Source organism: Nerophis lumbriciformis, linkage group LG05 (assembly GCF_033978685.3).
Source record: "Nerophis lumbriciformis linkage group LG05, RoL_Nlum_v2.1, whole genome shotgun sequence".
Taxonomy (NCBI): domain Eukaryota; kingdom Metazoa; phylum Chordata; class Actinopteri; order Syngnathiformes; family Syngnathidae; genus Nerophis; species Nerophis lumbriciformis.
This window is the reverse complement of record NC_084552.2, coordinates 45,275,281-45,298,387: the sequence shown is the minus strand read 5'-3', so window position 1 is coordinate 45,298,387 and position 23,107 is coordinate 45,275,281. Positions and strand designations below refer to the sequence as shown.

At 41.6% G+C, this 23,107-nt stretch overlaps 2 protein-coding genes and 1 long non-coding RNA gene across 5 annotated transcripts in view; 1 reads left to right on the top strand and 2 right to left on the bottom strand.

Annotated features, from left to right (window-relative positions):
• zbtb4 (zinc finger and BTB domain containing 4) overlaps nucleotides 1-4,202 on the bottom strand; it is a 36,854-nt gene extending 32,652 nt beyond the window's left edge. For all 3 annotated transcript variants that reach the window (XR_009815198.1, XR_009815197.1, XM_061959291.1), the window contains exon 1: nucleotides 4,056-4,202. The gene's annotated coding sequence lies outside the window, so the exon portion shown is untranslated. The remainder of the gene's footprint in view (nucleotides 1-4,055) is intronic.
• A 938-nt stretch (nucleotides 4,203-5,140) lies between these two features.
• LOC133605706 (uncharacterized) lies at nucleotides 5,141-7,083 on the bottom strand. The gene is made up of 2 exons (XR_009815170.2): nucleotides 6,693-7,083; nucleotides 5,141-5,404 (listed from the first exon to the last, which is right to left on the bottom strand). It is a non-coding gene; the product is annotated as an uncharacterized lncRNA (long non-coding RNA).
• Nucleotides 7,084-7,538: 455 nt separating this feature from the next.
• polr2a (RNA polymerase II subunit A) lies at nucleotides 7,539-19,549 on the top strand. Its single transcript, XM_061959289.2, has 29 exons — nucleotides 7,539-7,854; nucleotides 8,539-8,671; nucleotides 8,741-8,877; nucleotides 8,980-9,153; nucleotides 9,249-9,530; nucleotides 9,605-9,766; nucleotides 9,846-10,066; nucleotides 10,151-10,283; nucleotides 10,368-10,492; nucleotides 11,413-11,623; nucleotides 11,710-11,919; nucleotides 11,996-12,164; nucleotides 12,241-12,335; nucleotides 12,408-12,611; nucleotides 12,685-12,907; nucleotides 12,985-13,168; nucleotides 13,872-14,043; nucleotides 14,128-14,233; nucleotides 14,317-14,522; nucleotides 14,597-14,860; nucleotides 14,956-15,163; nucleotides 15,255-15,355; nucleotides 15,431-15,535; nucleotides 15,615-15,797; nucleotides 15,879-16,082; nucleotides 16,166-16,352; nucleotides 16,429-16,542; nucleotides 16,631-16,780; nucleotides 16,860-19,549. Exons 1-29 carry the CDS (start codon nucleotides 7,768-7,770, stop codon nucleotides 18,008-18,010), a joined length of 5,901 nt encoding a protein of 1,966 aa, XP_061815273.1. The 5' UTR covers nucleotides 7,539-7,767; the 3' UTR covers nucleotides 18,011-19,549.
• Nucleotides 19,550-23,107: the final 3,558 nt, after the last annotated feature.

Sequence of the window (23,107 nt, the reverse complement as noted above, 5' to 3'; positions counted from 1 at the left end):
GAGTGAGAGAGAGAGAGAAAGAGAGAGACAAAATGCCTCTAAAGATGAGTCACAGCCTTTTTATTTAAAAAAAATACACCCTGATGTGTAACCTGAGGCAAAACACTCACAATGTTTGCAGCCAATGTTCCCCCAAAATGTTCATGTGTCTGAGCAAAGGCACAAACTCCCTGAGCATTGAGTGGACCACATGTGAGCAACATCAGACATGCACACCTGTCCAAAACCTGACATCAATAACAAGTTAAATGTCTTATTGTTGTAATCAAATGACAGCAGTCCTGCCTATTAGATTATATTTTAATATAGGTCAGGGATTCTTAAACTGTGGTACGTGTACCACTAGTGGTACGCAGCCTTCATCTAGTGGTTCGCCAAATAAACACTTGATTAGAGTACAGTGTTTTATTTTCCCATTGCGTGTATTCCGTCACAGGAGTTCTTCCCGGAAGTGAAATACAGCGGGGATGAACCAAGCCAAGATGGCTGTTGTGCAGCAAGCAGCACACAAACTCTCTGAGTACACAAGGGGCCTAGATCTTCCTGCAAAAAGCAGATACGAGCAAGAAATCTCACTGTGCAGTGGAATACATCCCTATACTTTATCAGAGAAGATTATCCATCCATCTATCCATTTTTGAGTGATATCACGGTTAATCTATCGATTGAGTTCCCAGACATTTCGAACTATCATGTGCTCCAGACATCATTCTACAAAACAAAACAGATGAAAAATTGGAAAAGCATGAAGGTCTACAACTTCTTTGTGTGTGCCTGGGTCAAGGAATAAATATGCACCATTTTTGCTCATGATTTAACTTTGTGCCTTCTGCTATGTTTGTTGATTTATTGTTTTTGCACGCGCTTTCAAAATACAACTACAGATGTCAACATTGTGTATGTGCTGAAAGCTTCATTTATGTTTGCTGCCTTTGGTAAAAGCTCAACTCTTAGAGGTTTTGCTCACATTTGCTTTCGTTTATTTAGTCTCGCCGAGTTGGTGCTTTTTGAAACACTTGTAGCAAAAATGTGTTTTAAGAACTCCGACACAAAATAAAATACAAATATTGTCAAGAAAATACTTAAATGGGAAATAATAAACTTTAAAAATATATCAAACAAACAAACCTTTAACGAAGTGATCACTGCACACTTGCGCGTTCTTCGACTCAGCTCCCTTGTACTGGAGTGCGTGCTACTTTTCGTGTCGTCGTAGTCTTTCATAAAATCTTGCACTCTTCTGCCTTTCTTGATTACTTCTTGAGGAACTCTGAAGAAACTTTTATCATTTTCGCGATTTGAACGGTTCGTACAGCCGAAAACAACGCATGCGTAGGGCATTTTTCTTTGAGAAAGGCTAAATGGCGTCGAGTACCCACTGAGAACAGATGTTGGCTTGACCACCACACATATTTAATTAGCCGGATGTGACATTATGTAAATGCAAGCAATTTTTAAAACAGTGTTACTATTTTTCATTATCATTGTGTGTAATGTTACAGAGGCCAAAAATATCAAATAGACTTGCTAAATAAAACCTCTGACTTGTTTTAATGAGTACTTAGGCCCACTACGCTACTGTATTTTAATGTTGGTCATTACAGTGGTACTTGGAGAGCCAAGTGTTTTCTGAGGTGGTAGGCCTATTTGGGGAAAAAGTTTGAGAACCACTAATAAACAGTAGGTAATTTGGCCCACTTACAATGAACATTTTAAAAATCTTGTTTTTTATGGGCTATGTACTAAAATTGTATGTATAGGTAGGGGTCCTGCTTTGGAAATAATTTGTACCCCTTTCAGAGATCACATTTATTTTTGCAAAATCGTACAGAATACATTGTTGTGTGTTTATTTTGTTTACAGTTTTCGTTGGATTTTATTTTGATTTGCTGTGCACAGAGGATGTGCGAGCAGTGTGCAATGGGGCACCTTTAAGAGAACATTGTTTGTAGCCAACTGAAAGTGAGCAGCCATTGTGATTGTGCACCGGTAGTTTATTTTTCATTCACATATTTTCTTATTACACCAAGGATGTCCAAACCCTAAAGCACACTAAAAACAATTAAATCAAGGTCAAGATATGCATAGATAAAACTCAGGGGTGTCAAACTAATTTTCATGGTGGGCCACATTTACGGCTGCACTCAGAGGGCTGCTTGTAACTGCAAAATATATATAATATTAGCATATAAATGTGGAGTGTAATCTCCTCATGACAGTAAACAATTGCCCCTTCATTTGATATTATTACATTACAACTAATGGAAAACCTGCTTCAACATCAAAAGTCAATGAGACAAGCAGCTATTGTATAAATTATTTCAATATGTGTTACAATGACCAAAACATTTATAGTTTGATACATCAAATAATGGTTGTAGTTAATTTAATGAAATAATAAAACAATATCCAGTTAAGAACTATATATAGTGTAATGCACTACATGTTCTTCTGTCAAAATTGAAATAAATTGAGCAAGAAAGATGAAGTGTCGTCTTATTCCCAAACTTTCGCAAGCCATCTGAAATGATGTGGCAGGCCAAATTAAATTATGTGGCAGGCCAGATGCTCTCTTGAGTGTGACACCTGTGATATTGTAGTAAAATAACATACAAAACTGAGGCCAATTAATTTAAGCCTATTGGAAATGGTTTCCCAATTGTTCAAATACAACAGCAAATAATATATAGCATAGGCCAATATTTTTTTTCAATGACTCCCCCCAAAAAACAATTTATAGACATAGGATTTTTTTTCCAAATAAAACTAATTTCTGGCTAAAGTAATGTTTTATAGTCAATTAAAAGGCACATTTTATTATTATTATTATACTTTTGTTACTTAGTACTATGTTGCTAGCATGCTAATTGTTAGCATATTAGCTATTTTACTCAAATCTAAAGGCAAATACATGTATATATACTGTACATGCCACTGTATGAATGGTCCATGTTGTAAAAAGCTTCTTAATTTTTGAGAAATGGAACTGCCTTGGCAGGTTTGGTAATTACATAGTCCTATTTTGTCAGTTACTAAGATGCTAATTGTCAGCTGGTTGGCAATTTAGCTAGATTGCTAATGTCAAATTCCCAACGCTTTTTTAAACATAGCAAACACATGTTTTCTTGTAGCTTTTTGAATGTTTTCTTTTCAAAGTGACCTTAATCATTCTTTATAGTGTCCTGATGACAGGCGAGTTTGGCGTTAAATTAAAAAAAAACCTGGGCCTCTTATGCGTGGTCCCCAGGCAAGACTTTGGATAGCACAGTGCTAAGATATCTTAACAAAACATCCACGTCTTAGTTTTGAGATAAACAATCCATCTTGAAATTACTAACACACTTGCAAATGGGTTTTTTTCAAATTTAATTAAAAGCTGATTTTTTTTCTTTTTTCACAACGATGGATCTTGTACATCGTTATATCTTCTGGCTAATGTACAATTTTAATAGTCTATCAAAGACACTTATTATTGTAAATGCCTGATTTATATTTGTTTGATTTGCAAAGATATTCAAATTAGTTGTGCTCTTTTGGTATCATCTACTATCTTGCCTGGTGCCAGCGTGCTAACTGTGTAATACTTAACAATTTAGCAAAACAAAGTATTTTGTTATTGTTAGAATGTACTGAGAGCCATTAAAAAACTATAAGAAAAAACACAATCCTGCATTTATGTTACAAATTAGCCTCCACGTTTGCATTATTTTTTGGCGTTGCACAGCCCCAAGCATCCTGGGACAAGAGCGCCTCTTAGTTACACACATCCTTGGAGGACAAACTAATGATTTAAAAACACAGGTGATTTTTTGGGGGAATAAAAATGGGCTTTCTTTGTAGTAAACCAATTTGAGGATTAGGGAAGCATGAAGTAAAGATAATCTAGTATTAAGATGCAAACCCATTTATCTCTCTATTTGGATTTGTAATGACATCACTAATGAAGGTGAAACAACTACAAAATGGGGGCCGGGGGTGTGACGTGATCACGGCAGTACTAACTCTGCGCAGTGACGTTTGATGTATTTGTTTTCAGATGCTAAAGGAACACTCACCGTGCCCAAACCAGAAAGGTCAGAGGTTGCAGACGTGACGAAAGAAAGCGCAAAAGGTTGTGTACGACACTTCAATGACCTTTACACTCCGTGACACACACGCTCTTGACGTTGAGTCCCGTCCATCAGAAGTGAGTGTGGGGATTAGCTCCGCCCATTTCCGCCTTCAAGGTTTGAGTGTTGCGTAAAACTTCCGTTGCTGTAATTCTCACTTTACCCACACGGGGACGCTATTTGTCCAAAATATTATCCGGAGGTTGAATAACATTGTTAGATTTCCCTTTAAAATAAAAATTACACTTTTCCAACTATAACAGGAGTTTTAAAAATACTGTCTATGTTTATTCGGTATTTTCTGCTGCAGCAAATAATCACAACGACCCAGAAACATAAACATTGAGTTGTGAAAGCCAACATGCACTATTCTCTATAGGCAAACTTTTTCTACTGAGGGACACAAAGAGAAAGGTGATCATTTTCACATTTTGATTAATTTAAAAAGTATAAAGCTAAATCAAATGGGGGTGGAGGTCAATATCTGCAAAGCAAAGAAAATGTCAAATTTATTTAATTTAATTTATTTAAAAAAATTCACCTCAGGCGCTTGTCGTGTAGGTCAGTGGTCCCCAACCACCGGTCCGTGACGCATTTTCTACCTGGCCGCAGAGAAACATTAAATATATAAATGACTGCATTTTTTCCGACTGAATTTTCTCCAGTCCCACTAAACAACCCAATAAACTTGTTAATAGATGTACAAAACAACTCCTCATAGGAAGTTGCCATTTGTTATAACTTTGTGACATGATACAAAGCACAATAATGAACATATAAAATATAAACGTGACAGACTGTAGCCAAAGGCTGATTTCCATCTGCAGTCCCCAGCAGGTTGATGGTAACCTGCAGGGGATCTCATTGCAAAGAAACAGGCCCAGGGCTCCCACTAATCCAGAGTTACAGTGAGTTGTATTTTTCATGCACTTAATTTTGCTGTATTTATCTGGCACAAGTGGAAAGCCGGTCCCTAAAATAATGCCTACATTAAACCGGTCCGTAGTGCAAAAAAGGTTGGGGACCACTGGTGTAGGTGATGTCTGCTTCTTTATTACTATCAATACAAGCAATACAATCAGCTAAATTGAGGTCTTTATAACATACTTAAAAACTTATCAAATCTGATGAGCATTTGTATCCTGGCTAAAACTGTAAAATACACAGGTAGCCTGAAGACTTGGACCATTTCCAGTTTTCTGTGTTGTGTTCTAATGCCTGAGGTGCTCAATGTTGTCTGTATTCGGTGGGCTGATGATTAAGCTCCCCCAGGACACATTTTGGGAACCTCTGCTCTGGAAGAATAAAACAGGCAGTGGTTATGGTTCAAGTGTCTTTTATTGAGGCAAAAATGCAATCACTAAAGTGGCACAGCCTTATTACAGTGGAAATACGGCTTTAGGAGTGTTATGCAACATTTATCAGTAACACTTAACAGTCAAGTACTGCCATTTGCTTCAACCAGCCTTATCCCGCAGTAAGTTATAACGAAATAGTACAACCACACATGCGAACGTACAACCTATATTACATGAATCACGTGGAAGTCAATACATCACTTTTTACTTTGTTGTCGACCGAACAGCCGCATTGACAAAATACATGTTGGCAAGATGTAGTCTTCGCTTGTACACGCAATGATCAACTAAGGGAACATGTTGTTAATCATTTGTCATTAGCATATATTTACAAGCAGCCGTCAAATAGTTACAGACAAATGTAAACTGGTCTCTATGGTCTATCTTGACACAACAAATATGATGGGTAGCAAAATGGCTTCTGTCTTCGACAATGACGACAAGTCTAGACTCCTACATAAAGGCGTATAGTTTAACTACCACCGTGAGTTTAGCGTATTAAATCGACAATTAAAAGAAATCGGGTTATATTAGTTTGGCAATAAAGCCTTGAAGTTAAGGAATAACCGAATTTATTCCGGGCTACAATTTCCTTGTTAGCAAGCGAAGGGCGCACCAGCTAAAGCCGCCATGTTGCTTTGCAAAGCTCCCGACGACGACGTTAGCCAACAATGCAAGTAGTCTTAACTGTCCAATAAATATGCAGTTAATTCTTTTGACGAATCAATCGTGTGAGAAATAACAATTGTAATACGAATCCAGCCAAATGTAGTAGGTTTAGACTAGAACAACTGTAAGTTGAAAGAGATGACGCTAAGCTAAACGTCTGACAGAAGTGAGATAATGAAAGGCTAAACTATCAACGTCAAGACCAAATAAAGCCAAATGTGCGAAGTAGCCGAATAAAACATTAATACACATGAAAGCGACATTAACAATGAAGGCAAATCATCCACTGTACCAAAACTAACTAATATACACTGTAATTCGAGATCAAATAACACAGTTTAAAGATCATTGTTTAAAGATTAAAAAAAGAATAGTAATCGTCAGTTAAAAAGCTAACTCCATTTTGTCTCAACGCCACCAAAATACAGACCAACGCGTCTCATACCGCGGCCTACGGTCAAGTCATCAATGCTAAAATTAAAACTAAACAAAATAGTAATTACAAAGTGTGGCGATTGCAAAGTTAAATAAAAATAACATTAACATCCATACAAACCGGGGGTCAAAGTGAACAAAGTGGCAACGATTGGCAGCAACACGGCTTTCCCTGGATTTTCCTACTCAGCATGCCGGGCTAGCCGACGCAGCCTCAGGCGTTCACAACTAGGCAAGTCCGAGGCTTTTCACAAGTCCCGAAAACGACAGTGTTGTCGTCGGAAAACCAAATCGTCGATGTTGATAAAAAAAAAAGAGTAAAAGAAACAATCCGCTGGGCGGTGATTTTCTGTAAAAATACAAAAGGATTGGACAAAATTGTGTGTTTAATCTCACTAGTATGCAGGCCCCAACCCTGATCTTCTTTTCTTAGCGCCCAGGCTCACCCAGAGCGAGACGAACCCGCGAGCAGAGTTTTTTTTATTTTTACTCTGAGGGAGAAATTCACATCGGCAATCATCGGTAAACATCGGAAAAGAGGGGCGGGGTTTGTTGCAATTATTATAATACGGCGAGTATCTTAACCTTCATTGGTCAACTATTCCACTCTACTCAATATTAATGATAAAACCCACCAATCAGGGGAGGTTAATTTAGCATTCCACATTACCATGCAACGCCACATAAAGAACAGCTTAGTCTGTGGTCACTTGACCAATGGGAATTAGTTTTGAAAGAATCAACACCCGCCTGTATTTATGATTTGCTGGGAAAATAGACTTACTTTTTCATTGGCTTACCAAAGAGCTAATTATTTATTAAAAAACCAGAGCAGCACAACCAATGAGCGTCGTACTACAACTGGCTATGTCCCTCCCACCAGAGACGTAGACCCTGCGGTCTTGACTCTGTAACCCCGTAGCAGGCACTCAGTCTATAAAATGGCGCGTTGGGCTCGCTAATGCTCAGAAGCGCTGAGAGCGCTCCACGCAGTAGATCGGGAAAGGGGAAGTGGTTGTTAACCGTCTACTTGTTTGGATCAAACCACGTTAAATTAGTCTAAAAGGCGACTAACATCAGATGTCCCGGGGATCCCGCCATTGGTGGCCTGTTTTGGGACCGTGGTGAATACTTACAGGCTGTTCCTGCTCACAAAGAGACGTGCCGAGGAAGGACGCGTCTTTTGAATAGACAGGATGCACGGACCGCCCTCCGGCGACAGCGCATGCCCCTTGCGCACGATCAAGAGAGTACAGTTCGGCATCATCAGCCCCGATGAGCTTGTAGGTCTTGTGTTGGGGAAAGGGAAATATTTTATTTATACCTTTTTAGAAATCTCATGTACACACTTGACTGTGTTAGCGACTGATTTTAGTTTGACAATGTGTAAAAGACACATCGGTTAACAATGAAAATGCTAGCTGTTAGCCTAGCCTAGCTAGCCGTTCAGGCTTGAGGGGCTTGAGCTAACAAGCATGTTCGAGGAAGTTTGCAAACTCAAAGCACACCACTTTGAGTCAAATGAGTCATGATTTCTCCAATTTTTTTTAAATTGAAAGCATTATAAGTCGTTCAACCAACAGTGAACAAGAACAGTCCGTGTTTATCTAGTAAATGATCCGTAATATGTCAAATGTTGTTTTGTTGTGACACGAGTCAATCGCACTGTACTGGTGGGAATATTACCACACAATGTAAATAAAAATACTTTTGGAAAATCACTTATGCATTATTTCTTAACTTCTAGTTGTATGTACAGTTGTACGAATAACGCATTCATATTTGATGTAAGCTGACTGAATGTAACAAGGATTGCAGAATTCTGGTGTGTATGGATTTATCTTGGTGTACCATAACTTGATGGATTATTTTGATATTCCAACATCCACACTTTTATTTTGATGAATTAGCACGGTTCATTAATTGATGTAACCATTGACACTGACACATAATGTTGTCTCCTATAGAAACGAATGTCAGTTACGGAAGGGGGAATCAAATACCCAGAAACCACGGAAGGTGGTCGTCCGAAACTTGGTGGCCTTATGGACCCGAGACAAGGTGTCATAGAACGAAGTGGGAGATGTCAGACGTGTGCAGGTACAGTATTGTAACAATATGATATATTTACTGCATCAGTTGGTTGCTTTTTGACCCATAATTTTTTAGGTAACATGACTGAATGCCCGGGACATTTTGGGCACATTGAACTGGCAAAACCAGTTTTCCACGTCGGCTATGTTTCCAAGATCATGAAAGTTCTACGCTGTGTCTGCTTCTTTTGTTCCAAGCTATTAGTAGATTCGGTAAGTTTGCTTGTAACTTAAGGGTACATAATGAAAAACATTTTTTATTTCTGCACCAGTCAATGTATTGTCTGTTAAAACTAAATGTATTCCTATCTGCAGAACAATCCTAAGATCAAAGACATCCTTGGCAAATCCAAAGGGCAGCCAAGGAAGCGTTTGACACATGTGTATGAGCTGTGCAAAGGTAAAAATATCTGTGAAGGAGGAGAGGAGATGGACAACAAGTTTGGGATGGAGCAGCAGGAGACCGAGGAAGACATCACAAAGGAGAAGGTATTTTGTTGGAAATATTTAACAGTTAAACCACTAACAAGTGCCTTTGTTTTTATGTAATCAACTCATTTGTTCTCGCTTGGTGATTTGTGCAGGGCCATGGAGGTTGTGGGCGCTACCAGCCACGTATCAGGCGCTCTGGCCTGGAGCTCTATGCAGAGTGGAAGCATGTCAATGAAGATTCTCAGGAGAAGAAAATCCTGCTGAGCCCTGAGAGAGTGCACGAGATCTTTAAACGCATCTCGGATGAAGAAGACCTCATCTTGGGCATGGATCCCAAGTTTGCGCGACCGGAATGGATGATCGTCACTGTGCTTCCTGTGCCTCCGCTGGCTGTCAGGCCTGCTGTGGTCATGCAGGGCTCTGCTCGCAACCAGGTACGAGTGCTACAGTTAAGACAAGACTGCAAAGCACGCAAAGAGAGTCTTTACTATGTGCCCATTTTTTCTAGGATGACCTGACCCACAAGCTGGCTGACATCGTCAAAATAAACAATCAGCTGAGGAGAAATGAGCAAAGTGGTGCAGCAGCTCACGTTATTGCAGAAGATGTTAAGTTGCTTCAGTTCCACGTGGCCACCATGGTGGACAATGAACTTCCTGGCTTGCCAAGAGTATGTGTGAACTGTTTTTCAACCATCCACCTTGAATTGATAATGGCCGTTTTCATATTTGTGTTTCTCCTCCTATTAGGCGACGCAGAAGTCGGGCCGCCCTCTCAAATCTATTAAACAGCGTCTAAAGGGGAAGGAAGGCAGAGTCCGAGGTAACCTGATGGGCAAGCGTGTTGACTTCTCAGCGAGAACTGTCATCACCCCAGACCCAAATCTCCAAATTGACCAAGTGGGCGTCCCACGATCTATCGCAGCCAATATGACCTTTCCGGAAATTGTCACGCCCTTCAACATTGACAGGTACGAGACATAATCTATCCAATGAGGTGTGCATGTAAAAATGACAACAGTTCCAATATGAGTCTCTTTGCCAATGTTGTTAAGATTGCAAGAGCTGGTGCGACGAGGCAACAGCCAGTATCCCGGGGCCAAATACATCATCCGTGACAATGGAGACCGAATCGACCTGCGATTTCACCCTAAACCAAGTGACCTTCATTTGCAGATTGGCTACAAGGTGCCACTGAAATAATCCTAATGATTATAACTACTATTTTGTAGACCTGCAGTGTGACTAATCGTGAGCGTCTTCTCTTTGTAGGTGGAAAGACACATGTGTGACGGAGACATCATAATTTTTAACAGACAGCCCACTTTACATAAGATGTCCATGATGGGGCACAGGGTTCGAATTCTGCCCTGGTCCACATTCCGACTCAACCTCAGGTATCATTATCGTCTTCATCATTAATTCTTTATTTTATCACATAAAAACCCATTGAGATCATGATCTCATTTTCAAGGGTGATGTGACCAAGAGGTGAACAGCACAAACACATTTTGAAAGAGATTTGCAAATAATAAATGGGCCAACAAGTAAATTAATTGAAAATAAAATCTTAAGTTTGCCGGCATCGATACATTACCATGTACGTGTTTGTTTTCTTCATCTCTCGCTTTTACACAGGATCCAAGAGGTTTCACTCTGCATTGCTCTCAGCACTTCAGCACATTCCTTCAATCGGAGAATATTTTTGAGGGAGTGAACCCTTTTGTCAGTCTTCCACAATCTTCCGACAGCGCGACTTGCTGGGGACAAGTACCAAAATATAACAAAAATTAAGAGGAAAATGGTTGATTGCAAAGCCAAATGTTCCGTTGTGGGAATATTTCAGCTTTATAAAGCAAGATTAGCCTGTCAACATGAATAGAAAAAAAACAGTATGCCCCATTTGTTGGAAAGAAACGCTAACAAAAAACACTGAGCAAGTGTTTTTTTTAACTGAGGAAAAAACTGCACTGCAAGATTCAACAGATTGAGAATTGATTATATTTTTATTGTTTACCTATTTAGGATAATCAAGTTATTTACCTTCCATAAAAAATACTAACAAAAAGTTTATTGCATTGTAAAGGGTTACTTGCATTATGAATTATGATTCTGTTAGTGATTAATTTGGACTTAAAATAATGCTGACAATAATATTGTTTATTGGCAATAATTTTAGAGACACTATATCGCCCAGCAAAATTTGTTATTGACCCAGGTCTAAAAAAATAGTAATCAAAACCTTTTATCAAAGACACTTTCTCATTGTGTTTAGTTAGCGGTAAAGTGCACTAAACAGCCTGTTGACTCCCTTCAGTGTCACCACCCCCTACAATGCTGACTTTGACGGAGACGAGATGAACCTCCACTTGCCACAGTCCCTTGAGACGAGGGCAGAGATTCAAGAGCTGGCCATGGTGCCACGTATGATTGTCACACCTCAGTCCAACAGGCCCGTCATGGGAATTGTGCAGGACACGCTCACCGCCGTGCGCAAATTCACCAAGAGAGACGTCTTCTTGGAGAGGGTGAGACGTTTGTGAACACCCAGCAAAGACTGTCCTGGTTTTTAGGTCATGCTGTTTGCAAGTAGTCACACATTTTCTTACCGCAGGGCGAAGTCATGAACCTCCTCATGTTCCTCTCCACCTGGGACGGAAAGGTGCCCCAGCCGGCCATTCTTAAGCCCCGCCCACTGTGGACTGGCAAACAGATTTTCAGCCTGATAATTCCCGGGCACATCAATGTCATTCGTACACACAGCACCCATCCTGACGAAGAGGACAGCGGTCCTTACAAACACATCTCACCAGGAGACACCAAGGTATAGCAGTCATTGAGCAAGAAAGAGAAATTTGTTGCAATTCAAGCAGACTCACATTTGAATGTTCACCTTTTAGGTCATAGTGGAAAATGGTGAGTTGATCATGGGCATCCTGTGTAAGAAGTCTCTGGGAACGTCAGCAGGCTCCCTCGTCCATATTTCCTACTTGGAGATGGGACATGATATCACTAGACTGTTCTACTCCAACATTCAAACTGTGGTCAACAACTGGCTGCTCATTGAAGGCAAGCCTGAAAACTGACTGGATTGTTGTAATGGCCACAGGGTTTTGATTAAAACTATTTAAAAATGTTTTTCCAGGTCATTCCATCGGTATTGGTGACTCCATTGCTGATGCCAAGACTTACCTTGACATCCAGAACACCATCAAGAAAGCCAAACAGGATGTGATAGAGGTATGACATCTTATATGACCTTTAGAAGCTCAGACTGAACGTGTGATTCTTAACTTGTGCTGCTTCCGTCAGGTCATCGAGAAGGCCCACAACAACGAGCTAGAGCCAACCCCTGGCAACACGTTGAGGCAGACCTTTGAGAACCAGGTGAATCGTATCCTCAACGACGCTCGTGACAAAACTGGTTCCTCTGCTCAGAAGTCTCTGTCGGAGTACAACAACTTTAAGTCTATGGTGGTGGCCGGATCCAAGGGCTCCAAGATTAATATCTCACAGGTAGAGTCCCAGTCTCGACATGTAGAAAATTATAACCTGTGTCCTGAAAACAGAATGTGGCCTCCTCTGCTAGGTTATTGCTGTGGTGGGGCAGCAGAACGTGGAGGGTAAACGAATCCCCTTTGGTTTCAAACACCGCACATTACCTCACTTCATCAAAGATGATTACGGCCCTGAGAGCAGAGGCTTTGTAGAGAACTCTTACCTGGCTGGCCTGACTCCAACGGAGTTCTTTTTCCATGCCATGGGAGGCAGAGAAGGTCTTATCGACACAGCTGTCAAGACGGCTGAGACGGGTAAGCAAAGTTAGATATAGAAGGTGATAAGTAAACCCAGAGGAGAAAAAATGTATACAGGTGAATATCTGCCACAGGTTACATCCAGCGGCGTCTGATCAAGTCCATGGAGTCTGTGATGGTCAAGTATGACGGCACAGTGCGCAACTCCATCAACCAAGTGGTGCAGCTGCGTTATGGAGAGGATGGCCTCGCTGGAGAGAATGTGGAGTTCCAAAATATGGCAACGCTCAAACCATCAAACAAATCTTTTGAAAAAAAGTAAGCTATAAACTAAAATTGTATACAAGTTTAAAAAGCAAACAACTACATGTTAGAGCCGGGTAAAATAATCGATTTGATCAATTATGGATCGATATCTTCATTTTTAGCAACGTCTATTCAAAAGGCATATTTCAATCATTACCCCCACCACCATGACTCTCCCCGGTAGTCTTGTGTGTGCAACGGCAGTGTCGTACTGATTATGCCAACGCTACTGGATCTGCCAACAACAAGCCATCTTAAGCAAATTAAAAGAAAGTGAGGGACTTACTAACATTATATTATCACCCGATTCACCGCGGACCATGAAGATACAAACAGTAAGAGAAGCCAGAGTAACTTTTATTGGCAAAGAGTTCCGACTGGACTCGTAAGCTTCGGCTCATACATACATATTACCACACTACATTTTCTAATACAACGTATACATCTGACCGAAACTGTTTAATATTGATTATATTTCAAATTAAACAGTATTGTAAGATCACTGCTGAAGAAAGGATGGCCGGTAGTTTTTTTTACATATTCATCTCTTACACAAATCAGTGTCAAGTGCGCCAGAAAAAAACAAGTGCACACTTCCGGCCTTCACAATAAAATTGCTGTGCACTACTTTCTGACTGACTGCGCTAACAAAATATGACTCCCAGAAAAATAGCTTACATATTCAATGTTATTATTTTGCCCTTGATCTGTGGAGGTTCCGGTTTGACTGCACCAACGAGCGAGCACTGAGACGAACGCTGCAGGAAGACGTGGTGAAAGACGTGATGACCAACGCTCTTGTGCAGGGAACTCTTGAGAGAGAGTTTGAGAAGATGAAGGAGGACAGGGAGAGCCTCCGAACCATCTTCCCTACCGGTGACAGTAAGGTGTGTCCATCCTCCCAAGAGTGTCCTTGGCCGCCCTCCTCACAGCTCATACTGATGCGCTACAATGCTCTTCCGCCAATGCAGGTGGTGCTGCCATGCAACTTGGCAAGAATGATCTGGAACGCTCAGAAGATCTTCCGTATCAACACGCGCACCCCGACTGACCTCAATCCAATTCGAGTTGTTGATGGTTAGTTTAGTTTATGCACTGCTTGTGTATCTTTATGGTCCATATTGACCAAACAGCTGAACTTCTAATGGTGACTGGCTCAGGTGTTCACGAGCTGAGTAAGAAGCTGGTGATTGTGAATGGTGATGATCCGCTAAGCAGACAGGCCCAAGCGAACGCCACTCTGCTCTTCAACATCCATTTGCGCTCCACACTCTGCTCCAAGCGTATGACGGAAGAGTTCCGTCTTACCACCGAGGCTTTTGACTGGTTGCTGGGAGAGATTGAGACCAAGTTTAACCAATCTATTGTGAGTGGCTCTATCCTACTTCTTGATAGGTCTTTATGTGAGGGATTCATTATGGGTACCTTTTTTACAACCAGGCCCACCCAGGAGAAATGGTTGGTGCTTTGGCTGCTCAGTCTCTTGGAGAACCAGCCACACAGATGACCTTAAACACTTTCCATTACGCCGGTGTGTCGGCCAAGAACGTCACACTTGGTGTACCACGTCTGAAGGAGTTGATCAACATTTCCAAGAAGCCCAAAACACCCTCGCTCACCGTTTTCCTGCTGGGCCAGGCCGCCCGGGATGCAGAAAGAGCCAAAGACATCCTCTGTCGACTGGAGCACACTACACTGAGAAAGGTGACAGCAGCTCTTATTATGATTACCTCCATTATTTTCAATAGTGTGCCTTGAATCAATCAATAAAAAAAAAATCCCCTTTTTGTGTTTTTTAGGTGACGGCCAACACTGCCATCTATTACGATCCGAACCCTCAAAACACTGTGGTCGCCGAGGACCAGGAGTGGGTGAATGTCTACTACGAGATGCCAGATTTTGACGTGACTCGCATTTCCCCGTGGCTGCTGCGTATTGAGCTGGACCGCAAGCATATGACTGATCGCAAGTTGACAATGGAGCAGATTGCAGAGAAAATCAATGCAGGTGTGTGCGCATTCAGTTCTCAAGTACTTTAGTGACTCACTTCTTCTTCTCGCAATTAATGCCCATTCGAAATGCAAAATGTCAAACAAAGGTTTTGGAGATGACCTCAACTGCATATTTAATGATGACAACGCTGAGAAACTCGTTCTGCGAATCCGAATCATGAACAGCGATGAGAACAAGTTCCAAGATGTGAGCAATTGTTTCTGAAATCGTAGCACGTAAATAAGTGAAGCCATCATAATTGTGTGTAACTTTGTTGGCTAGGATGAGGAGGTGGTGGACGAAATGGATGACGACGTTTTCCTAAGATGCATTGAGTCCAACATGCTGACAGACATGACACTTCAAGGCATTGAGCAAATCAGCAAGGTAATGACGGACATCCGACAACGTGTCGCTTGTAACTTCATAAAATGAGCTTGCCTGAGGTCAAACTTTGCTTTCCCAGGTGTATATGCACCTGCCCCAGACGGACAATAAGAAGAAGATCATAATTACAGAGGACGGAGAGTTCAAGGCTCTGCAGGAGTGGATCCTTGAGACTGATGGTGTAAGCCTCATGAGGGTCCTCAGTGAAAAAGACGTCGATCCTGTCAGGACCACGTCCAATGACATTGTGGAGATCTTCACGGTATGAAAGTAACTCTGGCAGCTTCAATGGCAGAGATGTGTTTTTCAGAAAAAATCTTGAACATGTTCTTGTCTACTGCAGGTGCTTGGTATTGAGGCTGTGCGAAAAGCTCTGGAAAGGGAATTGTATCACGTCATCTCATTTGACGGCTCATACGTCAACTACCGTCACTTGGCGCTGCTTTGTGACACCATGACGTGCCGCGGTCACCTGATGGCCATCACGCGTCACGGCATTAACCGTCAAGACACAGGGCCGTTAATGAAGTGTTCCTTTGAGGAGACGGTAATATTGGTGCTTCTTTACAGACATTCTTCAAAGATGGTTGAACTATTGTCACTTCTACATTTTTGTCTTTCTGTCTCCAGGTGGATGTGTTGATGGAGGCTTCATCTCACGGAGAAAGTGATCCGATGAAGGGCGTGTCTGAGAACATCATGCTCGGCCAGCTCGCTCCCGCTGGAACGGGCTGTTTTGACCTGCTGTTAGATGCTGAGAAGTGCAAATATGGCATGGAGATCCCCACAAACATTCCTGGCATCAGTGTAGCCGGACGTAAGCGGAGACATTTTAGCCCACTGTGGTGCCCTTTTTGTTCTTGATATTCCTGATTTGTCGTTTTTGTTTCTAGCCACCGGCATGTTTTTTGGCATGGCGCCGAGTCCCCTGAGTGGAAGATCCCCGGCTATGACCCCGTGGAACACTGGAGCAACACCAGCCCACGGTGCCTGGTCCCCCAGTATTGGTGAGTTGACACCAAGCTTCTTTCTGTTGTTGTCGTCACTATATTGTCCTTACATTTACTGACCTCTGACCTGTTTCTCCTCCCTCAGGTAGCGGCATGACCCCCGGGGCAGCGGGCTTTTCACCAAGTGCAGCCTCAGATGCAAGTGGCTTCTCACCTGGTTATTCCCCGGCTTGGTCTCCCACTCCTGGCTCCCCGGGTTCTCCTGGACCTGCCAGCCCCTACATCCCATCTCCAGGTTGGTGGGACTTAAAAAAAAAAAAAAACATTTAAATGAGGCGATGCCATTTCGTCAAATGTACATTTTTCTACTCCAGGTGGCGCCATGTCTCCCAACTACTCACCCACTTCCCCTGCCTACGAGCCTCGCTCCCCGGGTGGCTACACCCCCCAGAGCCCAGGATACTCACCAACATCACCTTCCTACTCACCAACTTCCCCCTCTTACTCCCCCACCAGCCCCAACTACAGCCCAACGTCTCCTTCCTACTCTCCCACCTCGCCCTCCTACTCCCCTACATCGCCCTCCTACTCTCCTACATCTCCATCCTACTCTCCAACCTCCCCTTCTTACTCGCCGACCTCCCCATCTTATTCCCCAACATCTCCCTCCTACTCTCCGACCTCGCCCAGCTACAGCCCCACTTCGCCTTCATACTCCCCGACCTCGCCTTCATACTCCCCGACCTCACCTTCATACTCCCCGACCTCGCCTTCATACTCTCCCACTTCTCCGTCTTACTCGCCCACATCACCGTCTTACTCGCCCACCTCTCCCTCCTACTCGCCAACTAGCCCCAGCTACAGCCCCACATCCCCAAACTATACGCCCACCTCGCCCTCCTACTCTCCTACATCGCCCTCCTACTCTCCTACATCACCCTCCTACTCCCCAACCTCCCCCAACTACACGCCGACCAGCCCAAACTACTCCCCCACTTCCCCCTCATACTCCCCAACTTCTCCGTCTTACTCGCCCTCCAGTCCACGTTATACTCCTCAGTCGCCTACCTACACGCCAAGCTCACCTTCATACAGCCCCAGCTCCCCGTCCTACTCGCCCACCTCACCCAAGTACACCCCGACCTCACCCTCATACAGTCCTAGCTCACCTGAATACACCCCCACCTCTCCCAAGTACTCCCCAACATCCCCCAAGTACTCCCCAACATCCCCCAAGTACTCCCCAACATCCCCCACCTACTCCCCGACGACACCCAAATACAGCCCCACCTCGCCCACCTACTCTCCCACCTCTCCAACGTACACACCCACCAGCCCAAAATACTCTCCTACTTCGCCAACCTATTCCCCAACTTCACCAAAGTACTCGCCCACGTCGCCTACCTACTCGCCAACTAGCCCGAAAGGCTCCACTTACAGCCCCACTTCCCCAGGATACAGCCCCACCTCGCCCACCTACAGCCCAGCCATCAGCCCAGACGACAGCGACGAGGAGAATAACTGAGGGGCTGCAAAGGAGGAGGCGAGGCAGCTGAGGGTGGACCATGATACAGTTTAGCCATCTGAGCAGTCTTTACTTCCCCAAAATAGTTGAAACTATTATATGAAAAACTAACTGATTTGCCTGAAGGGAGGAAAAAGTCTGCCGCCTGCACACAGCATTGAAGCGAAATCCCAAAAGGGTTGAGGAAAAGGATGATGCTGAAGATATTGTATTTTTTTCCCTCTAGTTTACTGCATTCAGCCTCTCATTTGCGATGTTGGACGTACAGCTGTTTTGGAGAAGCGTACATTTTGCCAAAAGCGCTTTGAAACATGTAATGGAGGAGGAATAGTTCAGATTTTTGTTTACTGCCTGGTGTTGCAGTGTGTCTTGTGGATGGAAAAGAACTGATCAGGACAAACACCTGATAAATGACATGCTGACCATCAACTATCCTCGCTGCTTTCTCCTTCATCCCTTCAAATACTGAATATGATGTCATGAAAACACTTACCAGCGCACACACACATCCTCCGGGATTTTGAAGACATTTGCATTAAAGGCAAAAAACAATAGTGTTATTTCCCTAGCATATATCATTTTATTTTCTCTTAAGTTTTAACTTTCTGAAGAAATGGGTGGTGCGTTGAGCATTCTTTCCATGGGTAGCATCATCCAACTTCATGTGGACATATTCCCAGACCCTCCTTTGTATTGCAAATTGTTTGTACCCTTTTTCCGTTCGTCATTTGGACTATTCCATTTATTTAAAGGTTAAGCTACGGATAAAGGACAATTTCAAGTTATATACATATATATATATATATATATATATATATATATACATACATACAAATATATATATTTAGCTTTTTCCTCATTTGCTTTGGTGATTTTGTAAACCTTTTTTTTGCTCATTTCTTATATGGATGAAGAGGCTAGTGGATGAAGATGAACACCCCTGCCCCTCACATAACCCCCTTTTTTTGCCTTTTCTCTCCCAAAACCTGCCTGCAGTTAAACGTCAGAAGCGACAAGTTTGGCTTTCTCACGTAAGGTTAGCACCTTGCAGAGGTCATTAAAAAAACATAAGTTGGCCTCATGTTTTATATAAATTGTTACTTTATTTGCCACTTGCTCTCCTTCCTTATCCCTGCTTTTTTCCGGTCACATATACCGGTAAATCCTTTAATTCCTCCCACAACCGTGGAGGTTGGGGGTTTGGGGTTTCTGGTTCTGACTTGCAGTCTGGAAATAGGAATTATAAGCAGTTGATCATTGTTGCTTCCAAAAATTTGTGACGCACCCCCACCCCCACTTGGTATGGGTTGACTCCACTTAACTGGGAGCACGATTTACTGCCAAGTCCATCCAGAAGATCAGGACTTGTTCAAATGAGCATTGTTGTGTTGGCGAGACAGGGTTTCAAGCTGAGGAAAGACTTATTTGAGCGAGCGAAGGAAGGTTTAATTTAATGTTGCCGCTGTATAGAAATAATTTCACAATTTTGTTATATGTATCTGTTCTGTTTCTGACTTAAAATTAAAAGTTTTACAGTAAGTCTGTGTTTTTGTGTCAGATATGTAATGTGTGCACTCAGTACATGTGTGCTGTACTTATTACGATACGTAATTTTCAATAAAAGCACATGCAGTCATACCTTAAATCAGTGATTCTCAAAGTGGTATGTGGGCTACATCTGCTATGCCAAATAGTCACTTTATTGTACTGTCATGGAATTCAGTAAGTGTTTGTTTTCCTTTATTCAAACAGTGTTACTGTTCAAACTGTAATTTTACAGTGGCCAAACATGTCAAATGTACTTGCTAAAATAAAACCTCTGCCTTGTTTTAAATGAATACTTATCGTAGGTCTTAGGACTAATACGCTACTGTATTTTAATGGTTGTCATTGTGGCGCTTAAAGAGCCAAGTGTTTTCTGAGGTGGTACTTGGTGAAAAAGTTTGAGAATCGCTGCCCTAAATTACTCAAAACACCGTTTAACTACCAGCATTTTTTTAAATCTTGATTGGAAATGACACATGTACAAGAGGAATCATTATAGGGATATTAATATTTATTATCTTTTATTTACATTTTAACGAGAACTTAAGTCATATATTTCCAGGTTTATGAATAATTTCGGGCGCGACTATATGTGCCAGTCAATATTGATATTTACAGAACAGTCCAAAAGTTATTGAAAAATACTGTTGTATTGAAAATAAATACTTGTGTCTAGTAATGAAACGAACAGTTACACTTTTAGAAAAATATTTACGAGAAAACATCAAAACATTAGCATTAGCACGAGCATTGTCTTTTAACCCGACACGTGCCACAAGAGGACGCTGTTGCTTACAAAGAAAACAAAGTGCGTTTTTTCCTCTGAAATTACATACAACTGTTTTATTGTGTAAGTAGTGTGTCCATACAACTAACTAACTAGCTAGTGGATGTTAAAGCTACTATTTATTTAGGATGACTTCGACGATCAGATTTCCAATATGTAAACGTCATCATGCTCTAATCTTTCAAATCGTTTGGGACATATGTTGCCAAATGAGAGAAGACAAATTGAAAACACAAATTATTTTATCGGAAGCTGAAAATAATGGTATTTTGAAGAATGTCATCGTACATACCCAATTTGATGTTACTCGGGACCACGTGCTTCAGTATAGTGTAGCTTACAATGCATTGTTTCGACAGTGTAATTAACTGCACTGTGAGGGGTAAAAAAAAGCTACTAATGACAGAACAGCGCATCCACCTGGCTGTAAGAGGCAGGTGACACAATGCACAACATCAGGCGCAATGCAAGATACTTATTAATAATGCCTGCGGCACGGTGATGGAAAATGTATGTATATGTATATGGTAACGCCATATATGTGTGTTTGGTACTCAGTGTTGGGTTAGTTACTGAAAACCAGTAACTAGTTACAGTTACTGGTAACTCCGTTACTAACTCAGTTACTTACACCAAAAAGTAATGTGTTACTGTGAAAAGTAACTATTTAGTTACTTATTTTTTTTAAGGCTCCTTTTCGACTTCATTTCAGTACTGTTATTGCACTGGAGAATAATACAATCTGTTGATAAACTTGACATGCATTTGCATCACTGAACTCTGCTAATCAATGTGGTCTACGTACAACACACAAGAACAAAGATATGTTTCAAAGGGCCAATTTATTTCGGGCCAGAACAAATTGACAAAACCATTTTAAATAGCTGTAACATAACATGCATAAGTAACAAACTGCATAATAACAACATGTCACAACATAGCTGTAAACCTGGCTTCACCCAAAGAAGGCACACATGACATGATTATATGTCATGTCACTATATACAGCACACACACTGCTATACACACGCCGAACAAGGCCTTTTTCTCTCTCAAGGAATTTTGAAATAAAATCATGTCTTCAGGAGATCAACGCTGTACTGAAGCCCAGAACATTCTACACATTTCCCCAGTTTTAGTTTAGAGATAAGGAAATATTGGCCTGGCCCACTAAGATTCCTCTTTATGTTTGGGAACTTTATAGTCTATACATTTATAGTGATGTGATAATCAAACACTCTAGAAGTCTAGAATGAAAGAGTATATAAGAAAATTGACGGAGTGTGTGCACCTTCAGTGCTGAATGATGAGCAGAGGCAGAGTTTGGAGTGTTTTCTTTAGCTTGCTTTCCATGTTTATGTACTCACTGTCCACTGTGTCTAGCTGCCTGAAATCGGATGACTCCACTGTAGAAATAGTCTTCTAGCACATACGCTGCAATGGCTCTATCAATGTTGTCCTGGCTAGCAGTCCCTCCGTTAAAATCCAGCCGCTGTTGTTTAGGTGGTAGTGGAGATGGAGTGTCTCTCTCTTTACTAGCTTCGTCAAAGCATGTTCCTTTTGTAGCTGTTTCAGCAGATTTGAATTGCTGTTTTGGGCAGTAGATAGGATCTTTGATCCAAGACACAACTTACATTTAATTAAAATGTTCTTTTCTTTGCGCTCGACAAAAGAAAAGTAGCGAGAATATCTCCATGTTAAGAAACTCGACTTCTGCTCCGCCATGATGTCTTGTTAGTAAACACAGACACCCAACCCCCCCCCCCCCCCCCTCCACATACAGCGCGCCTTTCTCTTCTCCGGCTTGTGAGACAGGAAGAATCAGAAGGCCGACACTCAGATCTTCTCACTTTCTAGCCGATACTACATAAAAAAAATACGTAAAATAACGCAGTAACGCATCATGTAGTAACGGTAACTGAGTTACTGAATATTAAAAAAAACACGTTAGACTACTAGTTACTACCGTAAAATAACGGCGTTAAAGTGACGCGTTACAAAGTAAGTCCCAACACTGTTGGTACTAGATATATCATGCCCCTTTAAGCTGGGTGCCGAAGGTTAGTTTAAGCTAGTAGGGTCAAAGTGTCAGGTTGTTCCATTGTTGTACACCACACAAAAACAAAAACAAGAATCTATTTATCTAGTTATAGCTATACTGTTCTAGTATTATCTAGTTATATCTATAATCTATTGATTGAGCGTGCTATAGCAGCCATGCTAAGCGATGTACCTACGTGGTGGTCATCTTAGTAGGGGCTACTTTCCCATTTGAGGCATTTTTAAAAATGTTTTCCAAAATTTCCATTTGTTTTGTTTTAAAAAAACTCCTATGAAAAAGTATTACTTGTGGCCTTGTTTAACCATACTGCATTTTTGTAACCGTACGCAGCACAATGTGCCGAGATTGTTGTTGTCTTAGTCTCCGTGCAGACTACAACAATGAAATACAATGGCATTTTGCCCCTACTAGCTTAGGTATCAAGTTCATAAGCCACTGTTATACCTATGACTCACTTGTTCTGGCCAACATGACACTGCCTAGTGATCCCAGCATTGCATCACATAAAGTGCATCCCGAAAGTATTCGGAGGGCTTCACTTTTTCCACATTTTGTCATGTTGCAGCCATATTCCAAAATGGAAAAAATATATTTTTATACTCAAAATTTTACACACAACATCACATAATGACATGTGAAGTGTATTTTATTGTATTTGCAATTGTATTTAAAAAAAAAAATCACATGTACATAAGTATTAACA